The sequence below is a fragment of the Medicago sativa genome, chromosome 8 (genome assembly GCF_051527215.1).
Source record: "Medicago sativa cultivar Bolivia chromosome 8, Bolivia_mono, whole genome shotgun sequence".
NCBI lineage: Eukaryota > Viridiplantae > Streptophyta > Magnoliopsida > Fabales > Fabaceae > Medicago > Medicago sativa.
Window position 1 is genome coordinate 28,573,345 of NC_140756.1, and position 24,761 is coordinate 28,598,105.

Genomic DNA, 24,761 nt, shown 5'->3' on the forward strand with positions numbered 1-24,761 from the left:
ATTTTTCTATTAATATATACATACAGACAACATATAGCATATAAGATGTTATTCGTCTCGATGAATATTTTTAAAATATCAAATTTTCATAAATTTTTTCTAATAGATTATTAAAGATTATTTAAGTTCAACATTATGCATTGACGACATACGTGAACAGAGTCAACTAGGTCACATATGGGACAAATGGAGTATATATTGTAGGGTTAATAGTGTTTTTCACCCCTGTAATATATGTCATTTCTGATTTTCGCCCCTGTAAAATTTTTGGTTTGATTTGCATCCTTGTAAAACTTTTTTTTTCTTCCAGAAAACACCCCTCCCAAGTCCAACTCAGCAAATTCGCCTACATGGCGCTGATTTGGCATTTTTTTTATTTTTTATTTTTTTATTATTTCCACATCAGATTTTAATTTTAAAATATAAAAAAAATCCAAAAAATCATAAAAATATTCAGTTTTTTCCAAAAATTTTAAAAATCGAAAAATAATTTTTAAAAAATTCAGAAAAAATATTAAGATTTTTTCCAAAAATTAAAAAACAGAAAAATAGTAATCGAAAAAATCTAATTTTTTTCAAAAATTATAAAAAAAAATTATTAACATATTTTTTCGAAATTTAAAAAATTAGAAAAAAATCAGAAAATATAATCAGATTTTTTTAAAATTAAAATGATTTTAAAAAATTCTGAAATTTAATTTTCAAAATACAAAAAAAATTAAATTTTCAAAATTAAAAAAAGGTCATAAATTATGAAAAAAATTAAAAAAATTCTGAAAAAAAATTTAATTTTTAAAAATCTGGATACAAATTTAGAGGGTTTTATAAAAGTCGTGGAAATTCCATTTTTTCTAGAATTAAGCTCTTCCTTAGAGGAGGTAGAAATCATAAATCTTATAAAATCTTTCCACGACGATGGCAAAACCCTATGGTATTATTTGAGAAGAAAAAATCTTATTATAGCCCCAAAATGGATTTTTGTTAGAATCGTTAGGCAAATTTTTTTTTACACCTGGCCATTTAAAAAAATAAAAAATGAAAATAAAATGCCAAATCAGCGCCACGTAAGCGAATTTGCTGAGGTGGACAGGGGAGGGGTGTTTTCTGGAAAAAAAATGTTTTACAAGGGTGCAAATCAAACCAAAAATTTTACAGAGGCGAAAACCGGAAATGACCTATATTAGAGGGGTGAAAAACACTATTAACCCTTTATTTTAACTTCCCGTCGTCTATCTCCTTGGACCATTATTTCTGGAAGGACAATGTTTCATGTACATCAGAGTTTATTTTTTTTTTTTCCTTCTCTGAAAGAATGTAGACAAGAGTTGTTAAATCTAAACTTCATCTCAACATTTAAAATTAAGAAAAATATCTACAATACAAACTCATCTTTTAATAGGAAAAACAGTTCCTGTCCTTAGTAACGCTTTAGTGTTCACATATCTAGGCCACCCTATCATCATGGCAGATACGCTCTTCTTCTTGTTACTCTCTTCACTCTTCATCATAGCTTACATAATAATCTTCTTCTTCACCACAACCACCACTGCAACCACCGTTCTCCGCCTTCCAGCAAGTCCACCATCACTCCCTCTAATAGGCCACCTCCACCTCCTCACTCCATCTCTCTACAAATCCTTCCAGTCCATCTCCTCAAAACACGGCCCTCTCCTCAACCTCCGTCTCGGCCCTTCTCGCCACCTCCTCCTCGTCTCCTCTGCCTCCTCTGCCGCCTCTATATTCAAAACAAATGACCTCGCGTTCTCTTCTCGACCAGCGTTTGCATTTGCAGACAGGCTTCCTTATGGCACTTCAGGTTTTATTACTGCTCCTTATGGTCCTTACTGGCGTTTCATGAAGAAGCTATGTGTGACGGAGCTGCTGAGTGGCCGGCAACTGGAGCGGACGAAGAGTATAAGAAGAGTTGAGATTGAGCTTTCGGTGAAAAGGGTGTTGGAGAATGCTGGTGGTGCTGCTGCTGTTGATTTGGGTGCTGAGCTTATGAAGTTGACCAACAATGTCACTTGTAGAATGGTCATGAGCACCAGGTGCGTGATTCGATCATAATTATTAATTTAAATGTTTAATTACCTAATCAGCTATGTAGCATTGACACTTCGCATTGAAGGTGTGTCTGGTATTTTGAGTGTTTGACACCAATACAACACTGATAAATATGGTTACATTAAATGATTCAATTTTCTCAAATTATTAGCAGTGTGACGGGTTAGTAGGGTGTGTTTTCAAAATGGAAAGTTGAAAATATTTGTATTTTTAATATATATTTCTCATAACACGTTTTAGTTGTATTTGACTCATTGTTATTTTGTGGAACAAGGTGTTCGGAGAAATGTGAGGATGCTGATAAGATTAGGAAGTTAGTGAAGGAGTCTTTTGAGCTTGCTGCCAAATTGTGCTTTGGAGATGTGTTGGGGCCTCTCAAGGAGTTGAGTTTCTGGATGTATGGGAAAAAGGCTATGGATGTTAGCAGGAGGTATGATGAATTGTTTGAGAAGGTGATGAAGGAGCATGAAGACAAAAGATCATCATCACATGGAAATGGTAATGAACATAGAGGTGATGAGAATGAGAGAGATTTAATGGATATTTTGTTGGATGCTTATCATGATGCTTATGCTGAGTTCAAGATCACAAGGACCCACATCAAAGCATTTTTTCTGGTAACTTTAATTTTTCATATACTTCTCATTTCTCTTTAAAATATAATGAGTATGTGTACCAACCGGGTTTTGGTTCAATGGAGGGCTCGTCTCCTACAATAATACGATGAACTGAAATTTAAATCCTGATTGGGAGAACTGCCCGCCAGTGGGATGGGCTGGAGACATAAAGCACGGAGGCGGAACCTCTACACTCAATTATAGGTGCAGCCAAATGCAGACTGTAAGATTAAGAGAGAAAAATTGTCTCTTAATCTAACAGCTTACAGCCAGCTGCACCGTCAACGATCCATTCTGATAAAGCAAATGCTTGTCAACCTTTTGGTTAGGGCTGTGATCTGTGACTGGTTAAACCATTTTTGTGTTTTGTCAAACTAATATTTACTCTTATTGGCAGGACCTCTTCATTGCAGGAACAGACACCTCAGCAGAAGCTATGCAATGGGCAATGGCTGAGCTCCTTAACCACCCAGAGTCATTCCACAAGGTAAGAAAGGAGATAGAGTCAGTCACACAAAATGTTAGGCTAGTTGAAGAATCAGATATACCAAACATGCCATATTTACAAGCAGTTGTGAAAGAAACACTGAGACTTTATCCGCCAGGACCAGTAACAACAAGAGAATGCATCCAAGACTGCAAAATAAATGGATTTGATATACCAGCAAAAACAGCAGTAGCAATCAATTTATATGCTATAATGAGGGATCCAGAAATTTGGGAAGATCCAAATGAATTTCATCCTGAAAGGTTCTTGAAAGAAAGAGAGGGTGATGCTAAAAGAATGGAGTTTGATTTTATTCCATTTGGAGCAGGAAGGAGAGGGTGTCCAGGGACAACACTAGCATTTAGCTTGATGAACACTGCAGTTGCTGCTATGGTTCAGTGCTTTGATTGGAAAATTGGTAAAGATGGAAAAGGAGAAAAGGTTGATATGCAATCTGGGTCTGGAATGTCTTTAGGCATGGTTCACCCACTTATTTGCATTCCTGTTGTACATTTTAATCCATTTGATGAATAATTCAACGACGCTACTTTTGTCGTCGTGTCTTCTAAAAAATCACAAATGTTTTGGAAGTATACTTTCAGATATCAAAAGTACTTTATAGATGGGGTGTTAGACCACTAGACTCAACAGAACAATATTAAATACATGGGCAGAACTGTCTAAAAATGTCATAGTTGTTTTGAATTATGCAGATGCATTGTGGTTATAAACTGCAATAGTATTGTGGCATTTATAATTGCCAACTTCAGAAAGAGATACACACATAAAAACAAATGGAGAATGCCATTTAGAAAGAGATACACACATAAAAAGGTTATGGATCCTATCATTGAATGAGTTCCACAATCATTAATAATTTTTTTACTTTTTATGTGTCTTCATCTCTCCAAATTGAACAAATGGAGAAAAACATAAATGGAGAGGATCTTAACTCATAGTTTTGCTTGACTCTTTTTCCACTAACCATGGTAGGAGTCTAATTTTGTGAACTTCAAATTGTGCATATGGCCACGGCTTTTACATGAAGTGCTTCACTCATAGTGAAGAGTTTTATATCAAAAAGTTTAGAAAGCTATTTTTATCCTCCCATGATTCTTAAAAATTCCACTCGTTGGAAAACACGCCCGGATAAGAAAAAACATGGTCTTATCAGGATTTGTCCATCTATAAAAGGAAGGAAAACAAACTGTATTTGTTTAAGAAATCACGGGGTATAAAAGCGCATCCCAAAAGTTTATGTAAGAGATATGTCCTCTAAACGGGCCATTGATTTGATCAATCGAGATTACCCGAGTTCAATCTTTAGATAAAACAATTTTTAATCAGACTTTACTTATCTATTATAGATCAGTAGAAGTCTTTTCTCCTTAAAAACAAACAAGAGGTAAAGAACAAAAATAAGATTTTAATCTTATTTCAGATACAACACCGTCCTTTTTTGTGCAATAACTTGGTTAAATAAGATTTTATAGAAGGCAAAAACAAGATTTAAACAAAAACACAGCTTGCTATGCAATTATGCATATGAAATTTAAGAATGTTGAAAAAACACAACATTTTCAATTAAATTTAAATGAATCATCTTATCTTTCGGTGAAAGCACAAATTAAATATGCATAATTTTGGAAGGTCTACGCAACGTTATACAAAAAGCTTGGGACTTGTCCAGATTCTTAAGAAGGAAAATTGACACACAAAAAAAAGAAGGAAGGAAATATAAAATATCATATTGTCATCCCAGCATCTGAACTCGCATTATACAAAGTTCAATTCAATCAGCAAACGCAAAATGCAATTGTTTTAACCAAAAAGTAACTAAAATACATAGGAGTGTAAAAGTACCAAGTAGATCACAATGATGGTTGGTAACTAAAATGACGAGACCCGGTTAGCAACATAGAAGGTATTTTATACACACATTTACACCTAGGCCCCATCTGCCTCAAGAAAGGGGTTTGCAATCTCGTCCGTACCATCAGTTGGCGACACAAGCATGACAGCAGTTCCCCTGCAAACCTGCATTGCGACAAAAGCAGTTTAGTTCCAACAGTAATAATATGCCCAAAACCTGCTTTGTCATCCCAGCAAAATTCATATATTTGTTTTGGTTGTGTAACTTACAAGAAATGTTTTCTCAATGCATGCTGTTAATTAGTCACAAACGATATTAAGTGCTAATAAGCATTTGCAAGTTTGATATAAATTTCAAATTTACATCAAATTCAAATTTTGCCAAGAATGGGGAGTAAAACTAGTAACATTCACAGCTCCTACTTGTACAACAAAACAAATGTCTTGGGAACTAGAGTATGACAACAATATAATCCTGCCCTTTTTCCTAGTACTGATCATCATGTGGCAAAAAAATTATGAAACTGCAAATTCAGCTTATATCTTCACATTTTTACTTTCCAATAAAGATTTGCAAGCAAACAAGAACTTTCCATCAGTTCCAATTAGTAAGTGTTTTCCCTTTTCTTATCTATTCATCTGACTAAACTCATGACAAGCTAGATTAATTAGAAAACCAAAACATCTTTGTGACAAATTATGTTTCCATTTCCAATGTTTTATCAATAAGGAATTGACTATGAAATTAGAAAACAATTATTGTACTCTAATAAATAGACCATAAATTATGTTTTTAAAAAAGAGAAGGTGGGAAAGAATGAAAGAAGCATACAATTAAGCCAAGACTTCTGGTCTGATCTGTAGTTTTCAGTGGATCATCGGGATCTGCAGCACAAAAATAAAACACATGGATTTTGGTTACAAAGAATATGTAAAGCTGTTCTTATGTTAATAAGATTTAACTATTCAACACTACTTCTTAGAAACTATATAGTTACTTTGCAGAGGGCATTAATATTCTTATCAAGCACTACTTTGAAAAAATAAGTACGAGTAGGCAAACAAAACCTAGTTTCACTCTTAAAATAGACAGTTTTGCCGAGATGATTTTACAAGGTTGTATGACAAATATGTATCAGTTTATCAGACACTATCAAACTACATCAGAATGACTGAGCTCAATACACTTGACATGAAAGGCTTAGCATGAACGAAACTATGTATGATATTTGTTGTAAATTATTCATTAAAGCTAAATATACACAAGGGTGCATCATGACTCTATAGTCCATATTGCATGACTGAACTTTCAAGCAGGCAATCATATAGATGTTGACATTTTACATATTGCCAAAACAAATAAGAAAACATTTTGAACAACAACGAGTTAAAGCAGTATCAATGTGGGCAATTTCAGTTGAGAAGTGATGTTAAAGTGTGCTACTTTTAATTCATCACCCATTTTGGCTTTCGCTATCACAATTTGGTAAAAGTCCCTTTAAGTGCTTAGGTAATATTGTGAAGAAAAAAAAAAAAACAAAAAAATGTCAACTTAGGTGAAAAGCACATTTATGACAGCTTGTGTGCAGAATCATTTTTCTAGATTTTGAGATAATAACTAAAACTGTTTTTTTTCCTTCTATATTTTAACAAGGTTTATCTAATTATGATATAATTTTTTAAGAAAATTAAAAGGCCCTTTTTTTCTTCAAAAACAAAGCACCAACAATCATATGCCCTGAATGAATTAGATGAACTTTCTCTTTATTCCCTTTCTATACAAACTGTATTTATTTCAATGTGTTATAGGAAAGATGAAGTCATGGCATCATAGCGATCCAAAATTTATAAAGGAAAGATGAAGTCATGGCATTATAGCGATCCAAAATTTATAAATTTCAAAATATATGCAATTGACTAATCAAGTTACTAAATGCAAAAAAAAAAAAAAAACAACATGGAGCTGGTACACTATGTAGTATTTACCTCTTAAAAACTCAACAGCTTCATCCAGGACAAGGTTAAGTAACTGGTCATACCCTTTTAGAGTACCTGTCACTACAATTCAACAAATTGTAATTATGTTAGACCCCTCATCTCTAAAGTAAACATTGAAGATTATGGAGAAGACAAGATATCCTCCAAGACAAGAATCCATTGAAAATTGAAAGAACCATAGCATGAACACAAAGGAGAAGCAATAAACATAAAGTAAGTTTGGATATACTTCTCAACAAGAAGTTCAATGAAAAGAAAAGTTGAAATGATCAAGCAATGACTATGAGACTTCTAAATAATAACTTCTTAAACAAGTTAAAATTAATTTCTCCACCTCAACCTTTTTAGAATATCTCTCGTTTAAATTCTCCATAACTGCGAACAAACGTTTAAGGATATATTCCATAAGTTCTGAAACAAGTATTTATCTCAATTGAGAAGCCCCCAAAACCTAGAACCCAATCCAAATAGAGCAATTATTTCATCCCACAGCAAAGAATTGTATTAAGTGCGCACTCACACTACCAATGCTCACCAAGAATACCCCAAAAATGGTTCAATAGGAAAGTGACACCCTTACAATTTGAAAAACTCACCCAATTATTTCAGATAAAAAGCTGCACATAACACAGTTAATAACATACATAAGGACTTTCCTTAAAACAAAACAAAAAAAACATACACAAGGATTATCAATTATTTACTTTTGTATGAATTTAATATTCTAGATTTTCATCATTCATTGTCGTCATATATAAGTTGACTAGCAGAATTACAAAATTAATACAAAATATAAACTATGTAATGTTATTTGCATACAAAATTCAGAAGAATAGAATGAAATATTAAAGAAGTGAATCCAAAACAAGACATATTGACCTACAAATAAGAATATCCATAATATTAAAAGCAAATCAACACACAAAGCAGTGCACACAAATAATTCAATCTCGACAAACAAAAACGACTACAAACTCAAAATCAGACAATATTTTCTCGAAGAACTTCAAATCTTAGTACAAAATTGCAATTAAAATTCTAAATTTTTTTATTCAAAAGATGGTAACTAAACTCAAGCTAGAGAAAATGACATTTAACAAACTCTCAAACTGAGAAGCACTCCGACAGACACAGATACCAAACACTGCAAAGACACATGTAATAATTTAAGAAAATGAAAATGTTTGGATGAGGGAATATTGATTCCACACATGTATAATTGATTTTGACATGTTTGGTTTCAATCCTAGAGAGTCAAAAGTGATTCTAGAGGTTGTAGAATTGAATTTATGATGTTTGGGTGATTTAAAGTAGAATTGATTTTGCTTGTAGAATTGATTCTACTTGAAGCTACAATTTGTTGCTTTTGGCTACTACAATTGATTCTAGCCTTAAATTTATTGTTAAATCAACTTTTATATAAAAACATCCAAACATGTATCATTTTACATTCAACTCACTTTTATGTAGAATCAATTTTACATAATCAATTCACTCAAAATCAATTCTTGTAGAAGCTGAACTGGTTGTGCATGGGGAGAATTGATTTTGATAGAAGTATTTTGTAGAATTGCTTTTGGTTAAAAGTAATTCTAACTAAAAGTGATTTGTGTTTGGGGGATATATTCATGTAAAAGTAAGTTGAACTATAAATTTGTGTCAGAAAATCAAATCTAGAATCAAAAACTACAAATTCTAGCTTCAAGTAAAATCAATTTTGGAGGGAGAATAAATTCTACTCGACAAAAGCAAACATGTCAGAATCAATTATACACCTCGAAAATCAATTCTGGACCCTCTAGAAGTGGAACCAAACACAGTTAGAAATTGTAGCTTCTAAATTCCACAATCAATTTTACAGAATCAATTCACTCAAAATCAATTCTCGGCTAAAATTTGAAAGTTTTGTCTCAATAATTGACTTTTGTCCAACCCTATTTATATGAATGTATCCAAACATAAATTACTTTAAGCCAGAATCAATTTAATGATAAGAAGAAACGTATAAAATAAAATAAAAAAGAGAAAGGTGAGTTGGTTATATACCTTGTCTGCCACCAGTAAGCTTGACTTGAACACCTTTATCAACAAATTTTGCTAAATCCAGAACAGTTTCTTTCCTCCCAGACTGAAAAATAAAATAAAGAAAAGAAATTAGGTCTTTTTTTGTTCGCTCGTTTTCAATTTGTTGTGTGTGTGAGTGCGAAGTAAGATAAATATGCGAAAGGTGATGAAATTTTGGAAAAGAAACTCACCATGTTTGAAGTTTTGCAAGTCTCGGTCACGGTTCACTGTTTGAAAATGGTGTCACTTTTTTCTAGAGTATTTTACTAATCCTAAAAAACGCAATACTACTGTCTACTTACACGGGAGTCGACCCAAAAGGATCATGAATACATAACTTAAACTCTTTAGTCTGTTTGGTAAAGAGTAAATGGTCAATTTGATCCCGACACTGCACCTCTGTCATTAGAGATAGAAATAGGTTAGACCGAGTTAGGCTTTGAAAGTCTAAGTCTGGTCTGCCATATTTTTTTAAAGCCTAAGTCCGGTCTGCGGCCTGTCATTGCCCTATTTTTTAGGCCCGAACTGGGCCTTCTGAAAGCCTGATACGGTCTGCTACCCTGTTTAAAAGCCTATATATTATGAACATCTTTAAATAAGCAATGTGATCTACGTTAAAATGGACTAGCGAACTAATAGTTCAATTAAATTAAACTCACTTTTGATAATCAACACGAGTTTTAGGGAAATCGACTATATATTGTATCATATTTCTATTCTAATTTATAATAATACATTTATATATGCAAAAAATTAATGTATACTAATAAAGCTTAAATTATTGAAAAAGTATACAAATTTATATTCTAATTCAAAGTACAAAATATAATATAATAATAAATAATATTATTTATATTACTTAAATAGGTCGGTCTAATAGGCTTAAGAGACTTTTTGAGAGGCCTGTGGCCGGACCTTTTAAGCTAAATAGGCTTAAAAAAGCCTAAGTCTTCTCTATTTAAGAAAAAAGCCTGGCCTGGCCTGACCTGTTGTAGGCTAGGTCGTAGGCCCCTGTAGGCCAGCCTGGCCTATTCCCATCCCTATCTGTCATAGAGATTCTTGACCCAAGATTAAAGACAAAGTAGTCCCTGAATGTGCAATTCTGTTATCACTTTAGTCTCTGACGTTAAATAATTTTGTAAACTGATGATGTGACAAAGATTTTACGCTGACAAAGAGCATGAGGTGCACAAAGACTAAGGTAAAAGTAGAAAATTGTCACTTTGATCCCTTAACCGAAAATCAATATCAATTAACGGAATTAACAGAATTATTTCGTCCCTAAAATGATAACATAAGTGCACATTCGGGGACTACTTTGTATTTAATCCTAAGTCATGGACTTTTGTGACAGCGAAATGCAAAGTCATGGATTAAAGTGACCATTTACTCTTTTGGTTAAGCATGTTTTTGACTAAAAAAGACTTGTTGGATAAACGATCATTTTCTCATGGGATTATAACGGTTTTTTGATAACACTAATAAAACTATTTGAATTCTGCTCTTCTACCAACAAGTTTTGCTCCCACCCAACCAAACTGGCAAAAATACCCCTGCCTTAGTTAACTAACGCATGTGTAAATTTCTGCGTTAGTTAAGTCAAGCAGCGTGACTTAAGTCACGTAAGTGTAAAACACTGCGTGAGTTAACTCACGCCCAGTCTGTGCAGCAAACCAGAACTGGCAGAGACCTCTATTTTCCCTAAATTTTTCATTCCTTCATTCATTCATTCAGTCAATTGCATACATTTTTCACCATTCATTCAATCAAGCATTCACTCATAATTAAATTACGAAAAATAAAGGAATAAAATAATGGAAAATGTCATAAAAACGACAAAAACACACAAATGTAATAGGATTACACCCAAATCTGACAAAATGTCATAAAAAAAAAACTACAGAAGTACAAAAGTCATAATGCCAAAAACCCTACTCCTGTGGACTCTTACTCCTTCTCCGCGGAGCCGGCACTTGGTCAAACACGGTATAATCGTACAGGAGGCCTTCCAAAATACTGAAAAAGAGTGGATTTGAAACCACATCAGGAATCTCCATTCCATGCTCCACTATGCCTCTTATGTTGTCGATGACCTGGAATGGATCGAGAGGATGTTTGGCCCATTGCTGCTCAACAATAACCTCCTCGTAGGGAGGGACAGGACGAGGATGGGCATCAGCTGTGTAGTTAGGAACGGCCGAGGGGGGGTTCACAATACGATGTGATACTATATACAACCAACACATGTACCCCCTAGAATGGCTCCACGACATGTCATCCGGAACCAGATCACCCCTCTCCTGCTGGCTAAGGACATGTAGAGCAGACTCCATGAAGGCCATAGCCACTGCCTCTTGCGCAAGAGGCCCAATGTATGCAGGAGGCCTGGGAATAGTTTAGATACCCGTGCTGCCTAAGAACCCGCTCTGGCAATTGATGGATCATCCTGTCTTTGTCGACCATGATCCATCTGGAGTACCAGCATATGTCCTGAAAGGGTGTGATGTGTCGTCGTCTCTCGTACAGCCTCCAGATGACATGAGAATGGTCCAACGAATCAATGGCGTCTTTGTAGTGTCAAGGATCAGAAAAGCCCCTGGGAGGTTTCTATTTATCCACAAGCGGGGCAACAGTATGATCATACTCTTCATTAAGATTCCTCATAATGAGGTTACTGAAGTGCCTTAGAACCTATCCTTGCAAACACAAAGAAACAACTTTATATCAGCACAAGTATTATACAAACAACTATAAATTTACGATCCAATAAGTACAAAATAAGAAAAACAATTATTACCACAAGCAAGGTCATGTAACCACCACAGGAGGCCATATATGAGTCGGAGGTAAGAGATAGCTGCACATATAGGAAAGCAAGTCCCATCGCGCCCCATGCCCAGTCACTCAAATCGTCCATATCTTGTAGCGCACTAAGCCATAGCAGATTAATGCTTCTGTTGTTCTTTCCGGCAAAAATGGTGTAGCCAAGCGAGAGCAACAAAAACGCCTTAATGCAGGCGATCCTAACTTCAGCCAGCTTTGCATGCTCCTCCTCTGTGTCAGGCTCAATCAGCTGATTACACCTATGCAAGAGCTCCTCGTAGCGCCTCTTCAGTTTAGTGAAACTGACATGCGCATCACCTTGTCTTCCCACCTCCTTAGCAGCAACCTCCGCTGTAAAATGTAGGTGATTCTGCATCATATGTATCTCTTCCTCACGGGTTAACTCTCTATCATGAAGGACCCTCCCAGTGATGGGGATGCCTAGGAGACACGCCACATCATCTAGTGTGATGGTCATCTCCCCAACAGGTAGATGGAAGCTGTTGGTCTCCTCGTGTCATCTCTCTGACATGGTACAAACGAACCCGTGAGAGATGTTATCGTAACCAGTGAGAAAGAGGGGCCTTATACCAGAAGCAATCACTTCGTCCCAAAACCAGTCATTTTGTATTCTCAGCTGAGGAAATGTCAGGGTATTAAGACTCAACTTCTTCCCGTGCGAGACACCTTTCACCCTATGCTTTTTTTGAAACTGGAATACAAAAAAAAAACCGTTGAATAAATCATAAGTAAAATAAACATTAAATATATTCTAACATAAATTTTAATTCCAACATAAAATAAGTAACTCACATATTAAATCGAGTATCAAAATATCTAAGATCGAGTACCAAAATATCTCAGATCGAGGACCAAAATATTTCAAGTCAAGTATCAAAATATTTTAGATTAAGTATAAAATTATTTTATATCAATTACCAAAATATTTCAGATTACATACCAAAAAATTTGAGAATTAAGAAAGCACTTTTAGATAATGTTTAAACTAAATATTTAATTAAAAAGTTAGGTGATAAATATATATATTTTTCACGGGTTCTTACTTCGTTCACAAAATTAAGTACTTGAAGAACCCATCCTTAGATGTACTCCTCTCGCCATATAAAAACTACCAATTTGTATGATCCATCTAATATAGGACTTTCCCTTATTTCAATTTACACAACTCTAATTCTACGCAATGTTAGACTTATGTTTAGTATTTCAACTTCAAATTTCTACACTTGTTTAAACAAATTATTGCTTGTAAGTACAAGAGGCCTATTGAATATTGTTCAAGAGGCCCATTGAATATTGTTCACATGCATGACTTGGTATCTTTAAATTTATAAGGATCATGCTAACTAGTGTTAATAAAATATTTGTTAGATAAATGATTTTTTTTAAAAAGAAATTTTTTATATCATAAATAACAATTTTGTACCTCTTTAATAGATTGACTATATAAAATTTAAAATAATTTTACCATATTTTATTTCTTAACAAATGTTATAAGATCATTTGTTGACATTTTTTCAATTCATGATTATCACAAACTATCATTTAATTAGTGACATGACAAATGGTATCCTTTTACCACTCTATATGAGACAATTTATTTGGATAAAGTTATCCAATTTTTTGTGATGGGTAGTGAAGTTGGCACCAACATTAATTTTTTTCTAAAGCATTACCATTTCTTATGTCAAAATTTTGTTTGCATAGATGAATATGATTTTTTTTTCACATGTGGCTGGTTCTATCTTGTAAGTGCAAGTGCCCAATTGAATGTTATGCACATGATAAATTTATAAGAGTGGTAATGTGAACAAGTGTAACAGAAGCAATTGTCATTAATGAAATAAAGAAAGTTTTTTTTCTTTCTATTTTGACATTTTAACGTGTATTAAAAAATGTAGTTAATTTTTGTGTTAGAAAGAAAAATTATGAATGATTTTACAAAATTATTTCTCATTAATGACGTGAGAAAGATGTGTTAAATGAATAGCATATAAAGAGAATAGTAAATGATATGATAAGAGAAAAATATTAAAGATGCATTGATATTATAAAGTGACATGTAATAAAACACAGATATTTAAGTGACATCCCCCCTCTGGTCTTTTTTATAAGAAACAAATGGATCAACACAAGTTGATATGTATTTTATTTATATTATGTATTTTATTTATATTATAAACCAAATACATGATCTTTTATTGACATATTTGTCTCTTATAAAAATGACTAAAAGGGGTATAATAAAACATAGAGGGACACTTGTTAAGAAAAAAGCGAAAAAAAATTATGTTTTTTCATTTAAAATTGACTACATAAATTCCAAGATAATTTTATTATATTTTTGGTTTCTTAACAAGTGTTTCAGGGACACTTCTCGGTCACTTTAATTTTATCATATATTTTTGTAGGCATTATGCCGTTATATGTTATTAACTTGAATGTTGTGAGTTTGTTCGTCGATTCATCCTTTACGTTTTTAGCGGAGTTGAATGATGTACTCAATCAATTTGAATGAATGAATATTGATTTATTTTTGTCAAAAAAGAAAAGTGTTTCAAGGACACTTGTTAAGAAGTCCAAAACAAAAATTTATCTAGTGAATGGTATATTCTAACACATTAAAACTTTTGGTATAAAAAACACACATTGAAACTCTAAAAAAAAAAAAAAATTCTACATAAAACCTATCACATTTCCTTATTTGAATCCAAGAACATTTGTTAGCATAATTCAATTATTATAAATTCATTTAATTAGTGACATGACAAGTGGTATAACCTTAAACAACTCTATACGAAACAAATCACTTGCTTAGAGTTGCCCAACTTTTTATATTGGGTAATGAAGTTGGCACCTTTAATGTTTAGTTTATTACTATTTGATTTCTATTTTCATTTTTTCTTCTAAGACCATCCACAATGCAGCACCTCGTTTGAGTGTGAAAATGGAAGGGGATGGCTTTGGGGGTTAACTCTTCTTCATAATACAAAACTCCTCATTTGGGGAACTTAAAAATTGTATTGGAGGAGAGTTTTGGGAGGTTTTGGAGGGTTTGTATGAATTCTTCAAATTTAATCTAAGTTGTTATAATATTTTTAAAATTAAAAATACAGTAATCACATTGATTACTTTATCATTCTCTAAAAAAACTATTCTTTCAAAAATTATGAAAGATTTCTCCATTTCTCCCTATATATATCAACCCTTCCAATGTCTTTCCTTCCTCTCCCCTCTAAACTCCCAAACAAAACCTCCTAGCCATTCGATCCAAACGATTGCAAATATATTTAGGAAGATGGTGTAGTTGCATCGTATAAACTAGAATTATTGCCGTTAGCGATTTCACAAAACAAGCTCCTCCTGCTTTGTTCAAAAGTCTTTATGGTGCTGTCAACTTCATTACCGAACACAAAAGTTGGGTAACTTTACCCAAGTGACTCAAACTAATCTTGTAGTTGTACCGTAATTACATGTTGGATCCTCCCCACTAAAACTACAGAGCCCCTCCTAAGGACCATTCATCTAATCATATGATTTGAAGCCAACAAAAAAAGTAATGTCAATATTCTAATTAAAAGGCTAAAAATTAACCAACATAGTATGACACAAGTGATAGATATTTGAGTTTCTTAAATATTTGGTCTAGAGTTTGATTTATGGCATGTGCGTATGAAAAAACATTTTTTGAGAGAGATCAACCTTTAAATAAATCTTAGTTGTCTTGAGGGGATTAATCTCCGTGGTTATTCAATGAAAATGCCAAAAATTATTGTATGCATTTAAGGGTTCAAAGATTAGGTAAACCTGTAAATGCTCCCTCCCCCGTATTATAGATTAGATATATTAGTTACTCAATGAATCTAACAAAAATATTTTTTATTTTTTATAATAACCAATGGAGAGAAAATGATTTTTCTTTCTTTCTTAATCTCAAGCTAGAGTAGATGACTTAGTCTCCTCTTTTTTTTTATTTTTGTTGAGAAAATTCAGGACAATTTAACATCTAAATAAACACATGAAAAATAATTGTAAAAGATATGTTAATTCTTTCAATAGTAAAGGGTTACAGTTGTCACAATTATCAAACAAACTCCAGTTTGTTCCACATTTTTTAAGACTTTGTTTGTTGAACCTCCTAATTTCTCTTTCCTATAAATATCTAACCAATTTCAGGCAATTCATAATGTGTAACAAAAAGTAAATTTCTCATATCACAGGCTACAAAGTACAAACTAATACCATCTCTTATGGCATTGAAGCAGTTGTCACTTATTTTCATGCTCTTCTCATTAGGTAATTATAATTACATTTTATCTAACACACCTTATTTTGGTGGTACTATTTTTGGATGATTAGTTTGCATGATTAGTTAAGAGTTTTTCCATTGTCATTCAATTATAATTGTCAAATTATTAAATATGTTAAACTTTATATTAGCCTTTTAAAAAGTCTCAGATATGATTGATTGTGAATAATTAACTTTGTAAAGTTTTGGTGCATAAAAATTGAACACTTTATTTTTGTAAACAATTTCTTCACATATATTGTAATAATTTTATGACAATGTACCTCATTTGTGATTTTTGTTTATTTGTAGGAGTGGATGCAACTATTTTCACTTTACAAAATAAATGTAGGAACACAATGTGGCCAGGAATTCTAACAGGAGCAGGAAAACCTCAACTACTTGATGGTGGATTTCAGCTAAAACCTGGCCATGCTATAAACATTACTGCACCCAAAGGGTGGTCTGGCCGCTTCTGGGGACGGAGCGGATGCACATTCGATATATCCGGTAACGGAAAATGCATCACAGGAGACTGCGGAGGCAAACTTAAATGTGTTGGAGCCGGAGGTGAACCACCGGCTTCACTAGCCGAGTTTACACTTGACAGTCCCGAGGGTGATTTTTACGATGTTAGCCTTGTTGACGGTTATAACATGCCGGTTTCAATCGTCCCCTCTGGAGGATCTGGACAGTGTACGACAGTTGAATGTCGTTCTGATTTGAACAGAAACTGCCCGGCCGGATTGGAGTTGAAGAACATTAATGGTCGCGTCGTTGGTTGTAAGAGTGCTTGTATGGCTTTTAACAAGCCAGAATATTGTTGTACTGGAGACTTCAATAGTCCAAACAAGTGTGAGCCAAGTAGTTATTCAAAGGTGTTCAAGGCTTCATGTCCTATGGCTTATAGCTATGCATATGATGATGCAACCAGCACTTTCACTTGCAAGGGAGCAGATTATTTAATTAGCTTTTGTTAGAGATGAAAGGAGTTGATAAACATTATTGTATGAGTGTGTGTTTGGTAAATTGATTATATCTCATTTGTGCAATGTATAGAATGCACTTAACGAGTAGAATTTCTACATAAATGTTACAAGTTCATAACATATGTACCACATAAGAGTTTGTTATGAGAAATATAAGGAATAATTTGATCAGTAGGCATCAAACACATTATTCTAGGCTAGAGAAATATAAGGAATAATTTTTTCTGCATATCAGTGGAATCTTGCAAGTGATCTTGGATAGGGATGGGAGCTCCATCAAAATAAAAAATAATATATATGAGCAATTAAATAGTAACTTTAGTGTAATGAACATCATTAATCTAGCATAATTGTTTTTCTAATTCAATATTTATGAAAAAATGTTATCTTATCTGAGTCCCACAAGCTCATTAGAAGCTTCATCTTCTGCAACTTCCTCATTTGCACCTGGTTGATTCGGCAAATGAGAAACTGCCATATAAATGTGGCATTGTGACTGGCTCGAAATCCATCATGCTATATGCTAAGAGCCATTGTTAGTGATGTACTCTGAACATGTGTTTATAAGTGGAGGCGATTCTCATCTCACAAACCGGTATTGTGGGGTTGTGTTAGGCGCAACCACAAATTCTGATATATGGTGCTGCCATGACGGTAATTTTACAACACAACACTGTATAAACAATTGAATAATGTTGCTGCCTTGAGTAAGGTTCGTGTTACACCCAACCACAAATTCTAAGATAGTATATGGTGTCGTCAGTGAGGGTTGTGTTAGACCCAACCACAAATTCTAAGATAGTATATGGTGTCGCCATGAAGATAATTTGACAACACAACGTTGTATAAACGATTGAATAATGTTGCTGCTTTGAGTAATAGACATGACAAATAAGTTACTTTTCAAATACATTGAGTAGAAGCTTATACAACAGCACCTCACAAATTTATGAACCAAAATAACTGTTTATTCATTTTTGAAATGTAGCTGATTTCATATCAATGCCAATCAAAATAACATAGTAACTTCAAAGGCAAAAACTATGCCTAATAACTATCCTTGAAAAATACATCAAAAATTTGAAGGGCAAAAAATATGGCAGAGTATACTTGCTATATACATAATCAATAGAACAGGGGATGATATACATTCTAAAAAACACTGCAACAACTGAATCTCTTTTTGGATTTTTGACACTCTGGTTCTTGCGACGAGACCAATAATTTTGTTCCCTCAAATTCAAGATTTACTTTATCCCAATTTCGTTCATGTCCATCTGCAGTGATGTGTTTCTTACTCATTGTTACATATATTTGTGAGAGAAGACCAAGGAAAGCTGGTTCTACATTGCTTGAGTCGAGTGCTGATGTCTCAATGAAGTAGAGACCTTTCTGTTTTGCTAAGTCTTTGGCTTCCTCGATAGACACTTCTCGGATTGAACTCAGGTCAGACTTGTTGCCAACAAGCATGACAGCTATGTTTTTATCTGCATGGTTATGTAGTTCATCTAGCCACTTTTCAATATGGTTGAAGGTATGGCGCTTGGTTATGTCATATGTGAGCAATGCACCAGTTGCACCTCTGTAATATGCAGTTGTAATTGCTTGGTACCTGTCACGAATGGCAACATTATCACTTGAAAACGCAATTGACATGCATAATGTATTTGAAGGACAGTCTTGAGAACAAAATCAGCAATCTAACTAATAAAACACGAGTAAACATCATTTTGGGCCATAAATGTGTGAGGCATTGTCAGTATAGTCCCTGAATGTATCAAATTTAAAATCAAAAGATATCCCCAAGTCGATTCTGTTAGTAATTCAATGGATCAAATTGACTAACAAAAGACACATTTGAGGACTAAACTAACTAACAAGAGACACATTGGAGAACCAAACTTACAAATATTTTCACGGACTATTATGACAATGCCACACGTACTTATGGATCAAAACGAGTGTTCACTCAATAGTAAAACACATTATCATGTCAATTGGTAAACTAGTTATACTAATCATACATTCCCCCACTGTGTTGCATCATAAATAAATTTGGACTCTCTGCAATGTTCAACACATTCAGAGTCGCAATTCAAAGTTTTTGGATCAAGATCAGACGATTCCAATTTTGAGTTTGCTTATGAAATTGTTCTAATTTCAAGCTTGGAATCAAAGTCATCCGGTATCGATCCAATGGCTCCAAGCTGCTAACACTGTGAATCTATGCAATCTTTGACAGTAGGGAATCCAAATTTAACATAAACTAACAACATAAAATTTGCAAATTAGTTAAATTTATAATTCATTATACACTCAGTCCCACTATGTCACAAAATAAATGAATTCGGATTCTCTACAATATTCAATGCAATCACAAGTCAGCAGTTCGTTCAATGCCGTTGCATCAAGATTAGATGACTCTGCTTTTGAGTTTGATCATAAGGTTGTTCAAATTTTAACCCTGGTAAATCAACTTTAAAAACAAACTCAAATTCAGAGCCATCAAATCTTGATCGGCTCTATACACCGTTGACTCCGTGAAAGCATAAAATCTTTTATTGACATTGGGAATCCAAATTCAACATAAAATAACATCAAGAAACCAAGAAGTCATCAACTTCCAAACATTTTTACTATATTATATTAAAAAAACATGCTGTCTAAAATATCAGATCTTAACTTATTAGATCTTAGTTAAATTCTTTATTATTAACCACATAAAATAATAAAATTTTAGTACAGTATACAACAAAATCCAATGAAAATAATTCACATTTTGATAAATAAACAAAAAAAAATTGACAAAAGAAAATTTAGGACCTTTCTTGACCAGCAGTATCCCAAATCTGAGCCTTGACAAGCTTATGATCCATAAGAACAGTCTTGGTCAAAAACTCAACACCAATTGTAGCTTTAGATTTCAAATGAAACTCATTTCTAACAAACCTATTCAAAAGCTGAGATTTTCCAACACCAGAGTCACCAATCATAACAACCTTGAACATATAATCAATACCCTCATGATCCAAATCACCTTGAAACTGAGCCATTCTCTTTTTCTATGTGATTTTCAATGACCCTTTTGAAAACTGAATGTGATAATGCAAAACCCACCTTGGATCTTCAATGTTTGATGCATAAAAATTTGGTCTTTTTTTTTATGTTAGGTTTTGTGTGCACACGTTTTTTGTGTTCTATAGAAAGAGGTTTCGTAAGAGAAGAGAAAACGTGTGGTTGATGAGGCAATTTTGGTGTGTGAATGTTATGCTTCTTTTGTGTGTTGATAGCATAGCACATTGCTTGTAGTCATTGAAAGCGTTCTTGTTAGGAAAGTGAAGAAAGAATGACAGAAAGAAAGGAAAGAAACGTATGAGGAAGGATTAAGGATATTGACTCTCTTTTGACTTTATTAGTATAACTTCAAAATGAAATACAATGGTCTAAAATAAAATCCACTATTTTTTAATCGATATCTTCATAGTGGAATTGGAGAGATGTGCGTTTGATGATCAGGATAGGGAGATAGGATATGATACATTAATCATATCTTGCTTAAATCTCATGTTTGATGCACTAAATGGATAGGATAAAATAAAATAAATCATTTTTTTATCATATCTTGATCTTCCTTTGTAATTTCTATCTGAGTATATGATTGGTTAGAAATTATCCTAATGAGATTAGAAAATCATTCCTTATTTATTATCTTGATATTCTGCCATTTTTAAAATATTGTCATTTTTAAAATAATGATAACATGTATTTTCTATTATAATTAATAACATGCCATTTTTATAATATTTAATTAAGGGTTAATTAAGTTTTTAGTCCCTATAAATATTCACAGTTTTGTTTTTAGTCCCTACAAAATAAAATCACACTTTTTAGTCCCTGTGACATTTTTCTCAAGCATTTAAGGGACTAAAAATGCTGATGGAAAAATTTTATAGGGACTAAAAATCCTGATTGAAAATTTTATAGGGACTAAAAATGTTGATGAAAAATTTTATAGGGACTAAAAAGTGTGATTTTATTTTGTAGAGACTAAAACAAAATTCTGAATATTTATAGGGACCATTTACTTAATTAACCCTTTAATTAATTATGAGAGCAATTTTTTCATTTAATTATAATGATATCATGTTTGTTATCATGTGTGCATCAAACACATGATATGATTAATGTTTATCATCTCCTTATCATATCATATCATATCTCTATCGAACTTTATATCATATTCTGCCTATATCAATTAATAAAATCACATGAAATTTGAATCAATGACATGTAATTAAGCTGTTGGAGTTAATTTACGATCTCGTCCAAATACTCTTATGCAATAATTACTTTTCTAACCGAATTTTTTATTAATAATATATTTTAAGTTTTAAATAGAGGTCTCACAAAATATTTAATTATAATTTTTTATAATAAATTTAAAATATTTGAACAAGAAATATACTATTTTTTTAAGAAGTCAAATTAGTTCATCGAAATTGACATCAAGCAAACTCCACCGAACCAACACAAGTGGGTTGAATAAGAAATATATTATATTTTTCCAATGCAAAAAGATTCAAAATTTTCATTGATTACATATTAATACATTCAATATTATTACATTCATTTATAGAATATAAAATCCAAAATTTAAATAATTATAATACTACCTTTAATATTTGCAAAACAAATTCCAAAATATTAATAAATCAATAAAATAAAATAATAAATAAATTATAAATTATATTATATCACTTCAATGCAAAATGATTCAAAATCACCATTAGTTACACACAATTACTTACAACATTATTACTTTCCTTTTCATAATATAAACTTCCCAAATTTTATTAAAAAAATAAAAAAAATTCCTAAATTTCAAATTGATTCCACCTAAAAAATAATCATCATGTTAGTCGACATCGACATATAGCTGGCTAAGGTTTATGCGAGAATTCTTCCAACCGTTAGAAGGTTAGGTAAAAGCTAGGACTATAGAGTGAAGGAAAGTTAATTTGTTCCTAAGTGTACTGACTAAGTATGCAGGTCTTGAGGATCCCAGGCTTAGTCAAACTTTAGTAGGACTGGACAATCATGTTTAAAACCCATGTTCCATATTTATATCGCCACTAACCGCAAAGGGTGATTAGAGACGAATCACATTCATAGGGAGAGTTGTCCACCAAGGATCTTGTCAACATCATGATGTGAAGGAGGAAGTTGAGAGTCGAACATGGAGTGCCAAGAACCCTCAAAGAGGAAAACTAACGCACTACCTGGAAATTATCCGAGCAAGGGTCGGGCCTGTAGGCCATATCGTTTGGCTAGCAGGGATAATTTTTGCTTATAAATATTCACTGTGTACATTGTAATTGACACATCCAATCAAACACAACTATTTTTTGTAATTTTTATCTATTTATCAATCTACCTTTATCCTATCTTTTTTTAGCATTTTGTAGTATATTATCAAACAACCCAAACAAATGTACTTAATACTCTACTGGAGTAGTTAATGAGCCTTCAATTGAAGAATAAAGTTCATTCTTCGTCGTTAGTCACTTGAAGAAAAGAGAATCACTGTTGAGGCCTTCCACTTTTTTTTGGTGGTGGCCGGGGTTTGAACCCCGGACCTTGCATATATTATGCATTTATCCATACCAACTGAGCTAAGCTCACAAGGACGTTGAGGCCTTCCACTGATACCTCAACTAAGTTCTTGCTTTATCAATAAATTTGGCACGCCAAGTGGGACAATATGATCTTTACCATTTAAAAATTCAGCTCTCCATATCAAGATTACGTTTGACGTATGCACTTGAGGTTTGAAAAGAGTCTTAAGAGTATGGATCAACCACCATCATTAGCATCTAAAAGATCATTAGGATAAGGCGAATCAACCTTCACAAATGTTATGAGCGGCAATATTTGTGGCTCATCCTAGTGTTTTTGAGGCATCTTGAATGACAATGTCTTTCATTAAACAATAGATTGACGAGGGGATACATGACATCAAATAGACCTATTCCAAGTGTATGTGACGTTTTCCCAACAATCATGTTTATTTAATTAGTATTGAACTCTTCCCGATATTTGATTCGTTTCTTTTAAATGTGTTTCAAACTAATTGTCTCCTTCAAGATATAACATTGGATGGAATGTGTATTGAGAGAATTGAATCAAGTATATGAAATAGTATATGATATTTGAATGAGATCGACACCATTTCAAAATGTTGACATCTACCCAAATTATGATAATTGTTGTAAGAATATGCCAAGTCAACACCCTCTTTTTGCATAGAATCTCAAGCATTTGGCTTGGTAGTTGGTTATTCAACAACATACCATCTTTAAACACATACATCATTCAGTTAAGTGCATCAAGATTCAAGACATTGGTCATCAATATTTTCATGAAATATCCATCCACAAATAGCATCCAAGGAAGATCATTATTATCTCCATAACCTTCAATCACATCATATGAAGTATAGACACCATTAGGATAAGGCGTGTTGTAATGTCCGACATGCGTTAATGTCCAACACTCGGATGCCACTCGTACAACACGTGCCATAAAACTTGAACAAGTCTCCCAAAATAAAAAAATCTTAGCTTCAACACTTCTTGGATCAATTTTTGACACTCGTATGATACACATACGACACATGTCGGACAACTTCAACAAGTGCCTCAAAATATTTGTTTTTTCTTTGCTCAGAATCTCCTCAGACAAGAATTAAAATGTGTTGAAGCAATGATGATCACTGAGGGATTAAAGACATAAGTTGGATAAATTGCTTAATTTAGATGCGTACACACGTGTGAGCGCATTGTGCCGGTGTTCTATTTTATTTTTTAATAACAATGTCAATGTGTCCGTGCTTGTGTCGTGTAAAATGTTTGTGTTGGAGTCTCTGCTTCATAGGTAGTATAGGTTGTGGGAAGGTTTTTAAAAAACGGTCCAATATCGAGAAAAAGGCCGCTACAAAAAGGTATAGGTAGCCAACGTAACCGTTTTTCACCGTTTTCGCAGAGTGATCAAAAATCACGACGATACGCCGTTACAACCGCGACGAAACATTGTTACGGCGGCAAAAAATGTTGTTCAAGACAATAGACACATAATCAGGATATATTTTTTCAATTGAGATAGATTAAAATCATATTTTTATTACATATTTGATCATAAGTTACATAATGTTATCTCCTTATCTAGTTTAGAACTTCAAATCTATCTTTAGTTGAAGTTTTTTACCTTACTATCGTTATTTAAGAGTCATGTAATGTTGTGATTAATTCACACCGTGACAACCGCAATCCGTAACGCAACATTCATAACAGCCGAAATCGTGAAATCCTATACGCGACCGTGACCATTATTTAAAACCTTGCCGAAAGACCACAAGCTATTGATCGAAGTTTGTTCTTCATAATGATCGCCTTCACGACCAAGAATGATAATTCTTACCCTTCATAACAAAGAAATGAACTCTCACAGAAAATGAAAGAAAGAGAAGGAAAATTATGAAAAGC

At 33.2% G+C, this 24,761-nt stretch overlaps 4 protein-coding genes across 4 annotated transcripts; 2 read left to right on the top strand and 2 right to left on the bottom strand.

Annotated features, from left to right (window-relative positions):
- The first annotated feature begins 1,422 nt into the window (after positions 1-1,422).
- Positions 1,423-4,015, top strand: LOC146898135 (cytochrome P450 705A5-like). Its single transcript, XM_085737325.1, has 3 exons — positions 1,423-2,048; positions 2,339-2,681; positions 3,079-4,015. Exons 1-3 carry the CDS (start codon positions 1,462-1,464, stop codon positions 3,700-3,702), a joined length of 1,554 nt encoding a protein of 517 aa, XP_085593451.1. The 5' UTR covers positions 1,423-1,461; the 3' UTR covers positions 3,703-4,015.
- An 881-nt stretch (positions 4,016-4,896) lies between these two features.
- LOC146898136 (sm-like protein LSM7) lies at positions 4,897-9,478 on the bottom strand. The gene is made up of 5 exons (XM_085737326.1): positions 9,294-9,478; positions 9,085-9,166; positions 7,027-7,098; positions 5,873-5,925; positions 4,897-5,205 (listed from the first exon to the last, which is right to left on the bottom strand). Exons 1-5 carry the CDS (start codon positions 9,294-9,296, stop codon positions 5,116-5,118), a joined length of 300 nt encoding a protein of 99 aa, XP_085593452.1. The 5' UTR covers positions 9,297-9,478; the 3' UTR covers positions 4,897-5,115.
- Positions 9,479-16,137: 6,659 nt separating this feature from the next.
- Positions 16,138-17,391, top strand: LOC146898137 (pathogenesis-related thaumatin-like protein 3.5). The gene is made up of 2 exons (XM_085737327.1): positions 16,138-16,239; positions 16,544-17,391. The coding sequence occupies exons 1-2, from the start codon at positions 16,194-16,196 to the stop codon at positions 17,209-17,211; spliced, it is 714 nt and encodes a 237-aa protein (XP_085593453.1). The 5' UTR covers positions 16,138-16,193; the 3' UTR covers positions 17,212-17,391.
- A 775-nt stretch (positions 17,392-18,166) lies between these two features.
- On the bottom strand, positions 18,167-20,663 carry LOC146898138 (ras-related protein RABA4c-like). The gene is made up of 2 exons (XM_085737328.1): positions 20,044-20,663; positions 18,167-18,832 (listed from the first exon to the last, which is right to left on the bottom strand). Exons 1-2 carry the CDS (start codon positions 20,271-20,273, stop codon positions 18,373-18,375), a joined length of 690 nt encoding a protein of 229 aa, XP_085593454.1. The 5' UTR covers positions 20,274-20,663; the 3' UTR covers positions 18,167-18,372.
- Positions 20,664-24,761: the final 4,098 nt, after the last annotated feature.

Excerpts from the sequence above, each read along its gene's own strand:
- LOC146898135 (XM_085737325.1), top strand. The coding sequence starts at position 1,462 with ATGGCAGATACGCTCTTCTTCTTGTTACTCTCTTCACTCTTCATCATA. Across the intron at positions 2,049-2,338 it reads AGAATGGTCATGAGCACCAG|GTGTTCGGAGAAATGTGAGG; the intron begins GTGCGTGATTCG and ends TTGTGGAACAAG. Across the intron at positions 2,682-3,078 it reads ACATCAAAGCATTTTTTCTG|GACCTCTTCATTGCAGGAAC; the intron begins GTAACTTTAATT and ends TCTTATTGGCAG.
- LOC146898136 (XM_085737326.1), bottom strand. Across the intron at positions 7,099-9,084 it reads GCTTACTGGTGGCAGACAAG|TGACAGGTACTCTAAAAGGG; the intron begins GTATATAACCAA and ends GTTGAATTGTAG. Across the intron at positions 5,926-7,026 it reads AGCTGTTGAGTTTTTAAGAG|ATCCCGATGATCCACTGAAA; the intron begins GTAAATACTACA and ends TTTGTGCTGCAG.
- LOC146898137 (XM_085737327.1), top strand. The coding sequence starts at position 16,194 with ATGGCATTGAAGCAGTTGTCACTTATTTTCATGCTCTTCTCATTAG. Across the intron at positions 16,240-16,543 it reads TTTCATGCTCTTCTCATTAG|GAGTGGATGCAACTATTTTC; the intron begins GTAATTATAATT and ends GTTTATTTGTAG.
- LOC146898138 (XM_085737328.1), bottom strand. The coding sequence starts at position 20,273 with ATGGCTCAGTTTCAAGGTGATTTGGATCATGAGGGTATTGATTATATG. Across the intron at positions 18,833-20,043 it reads GATACTGCTGGTCAAGAAAG|GTACCAAGCAATTACAACTG; the intron begins GTCCTAAATTTT and ends CATTCGTGACAG.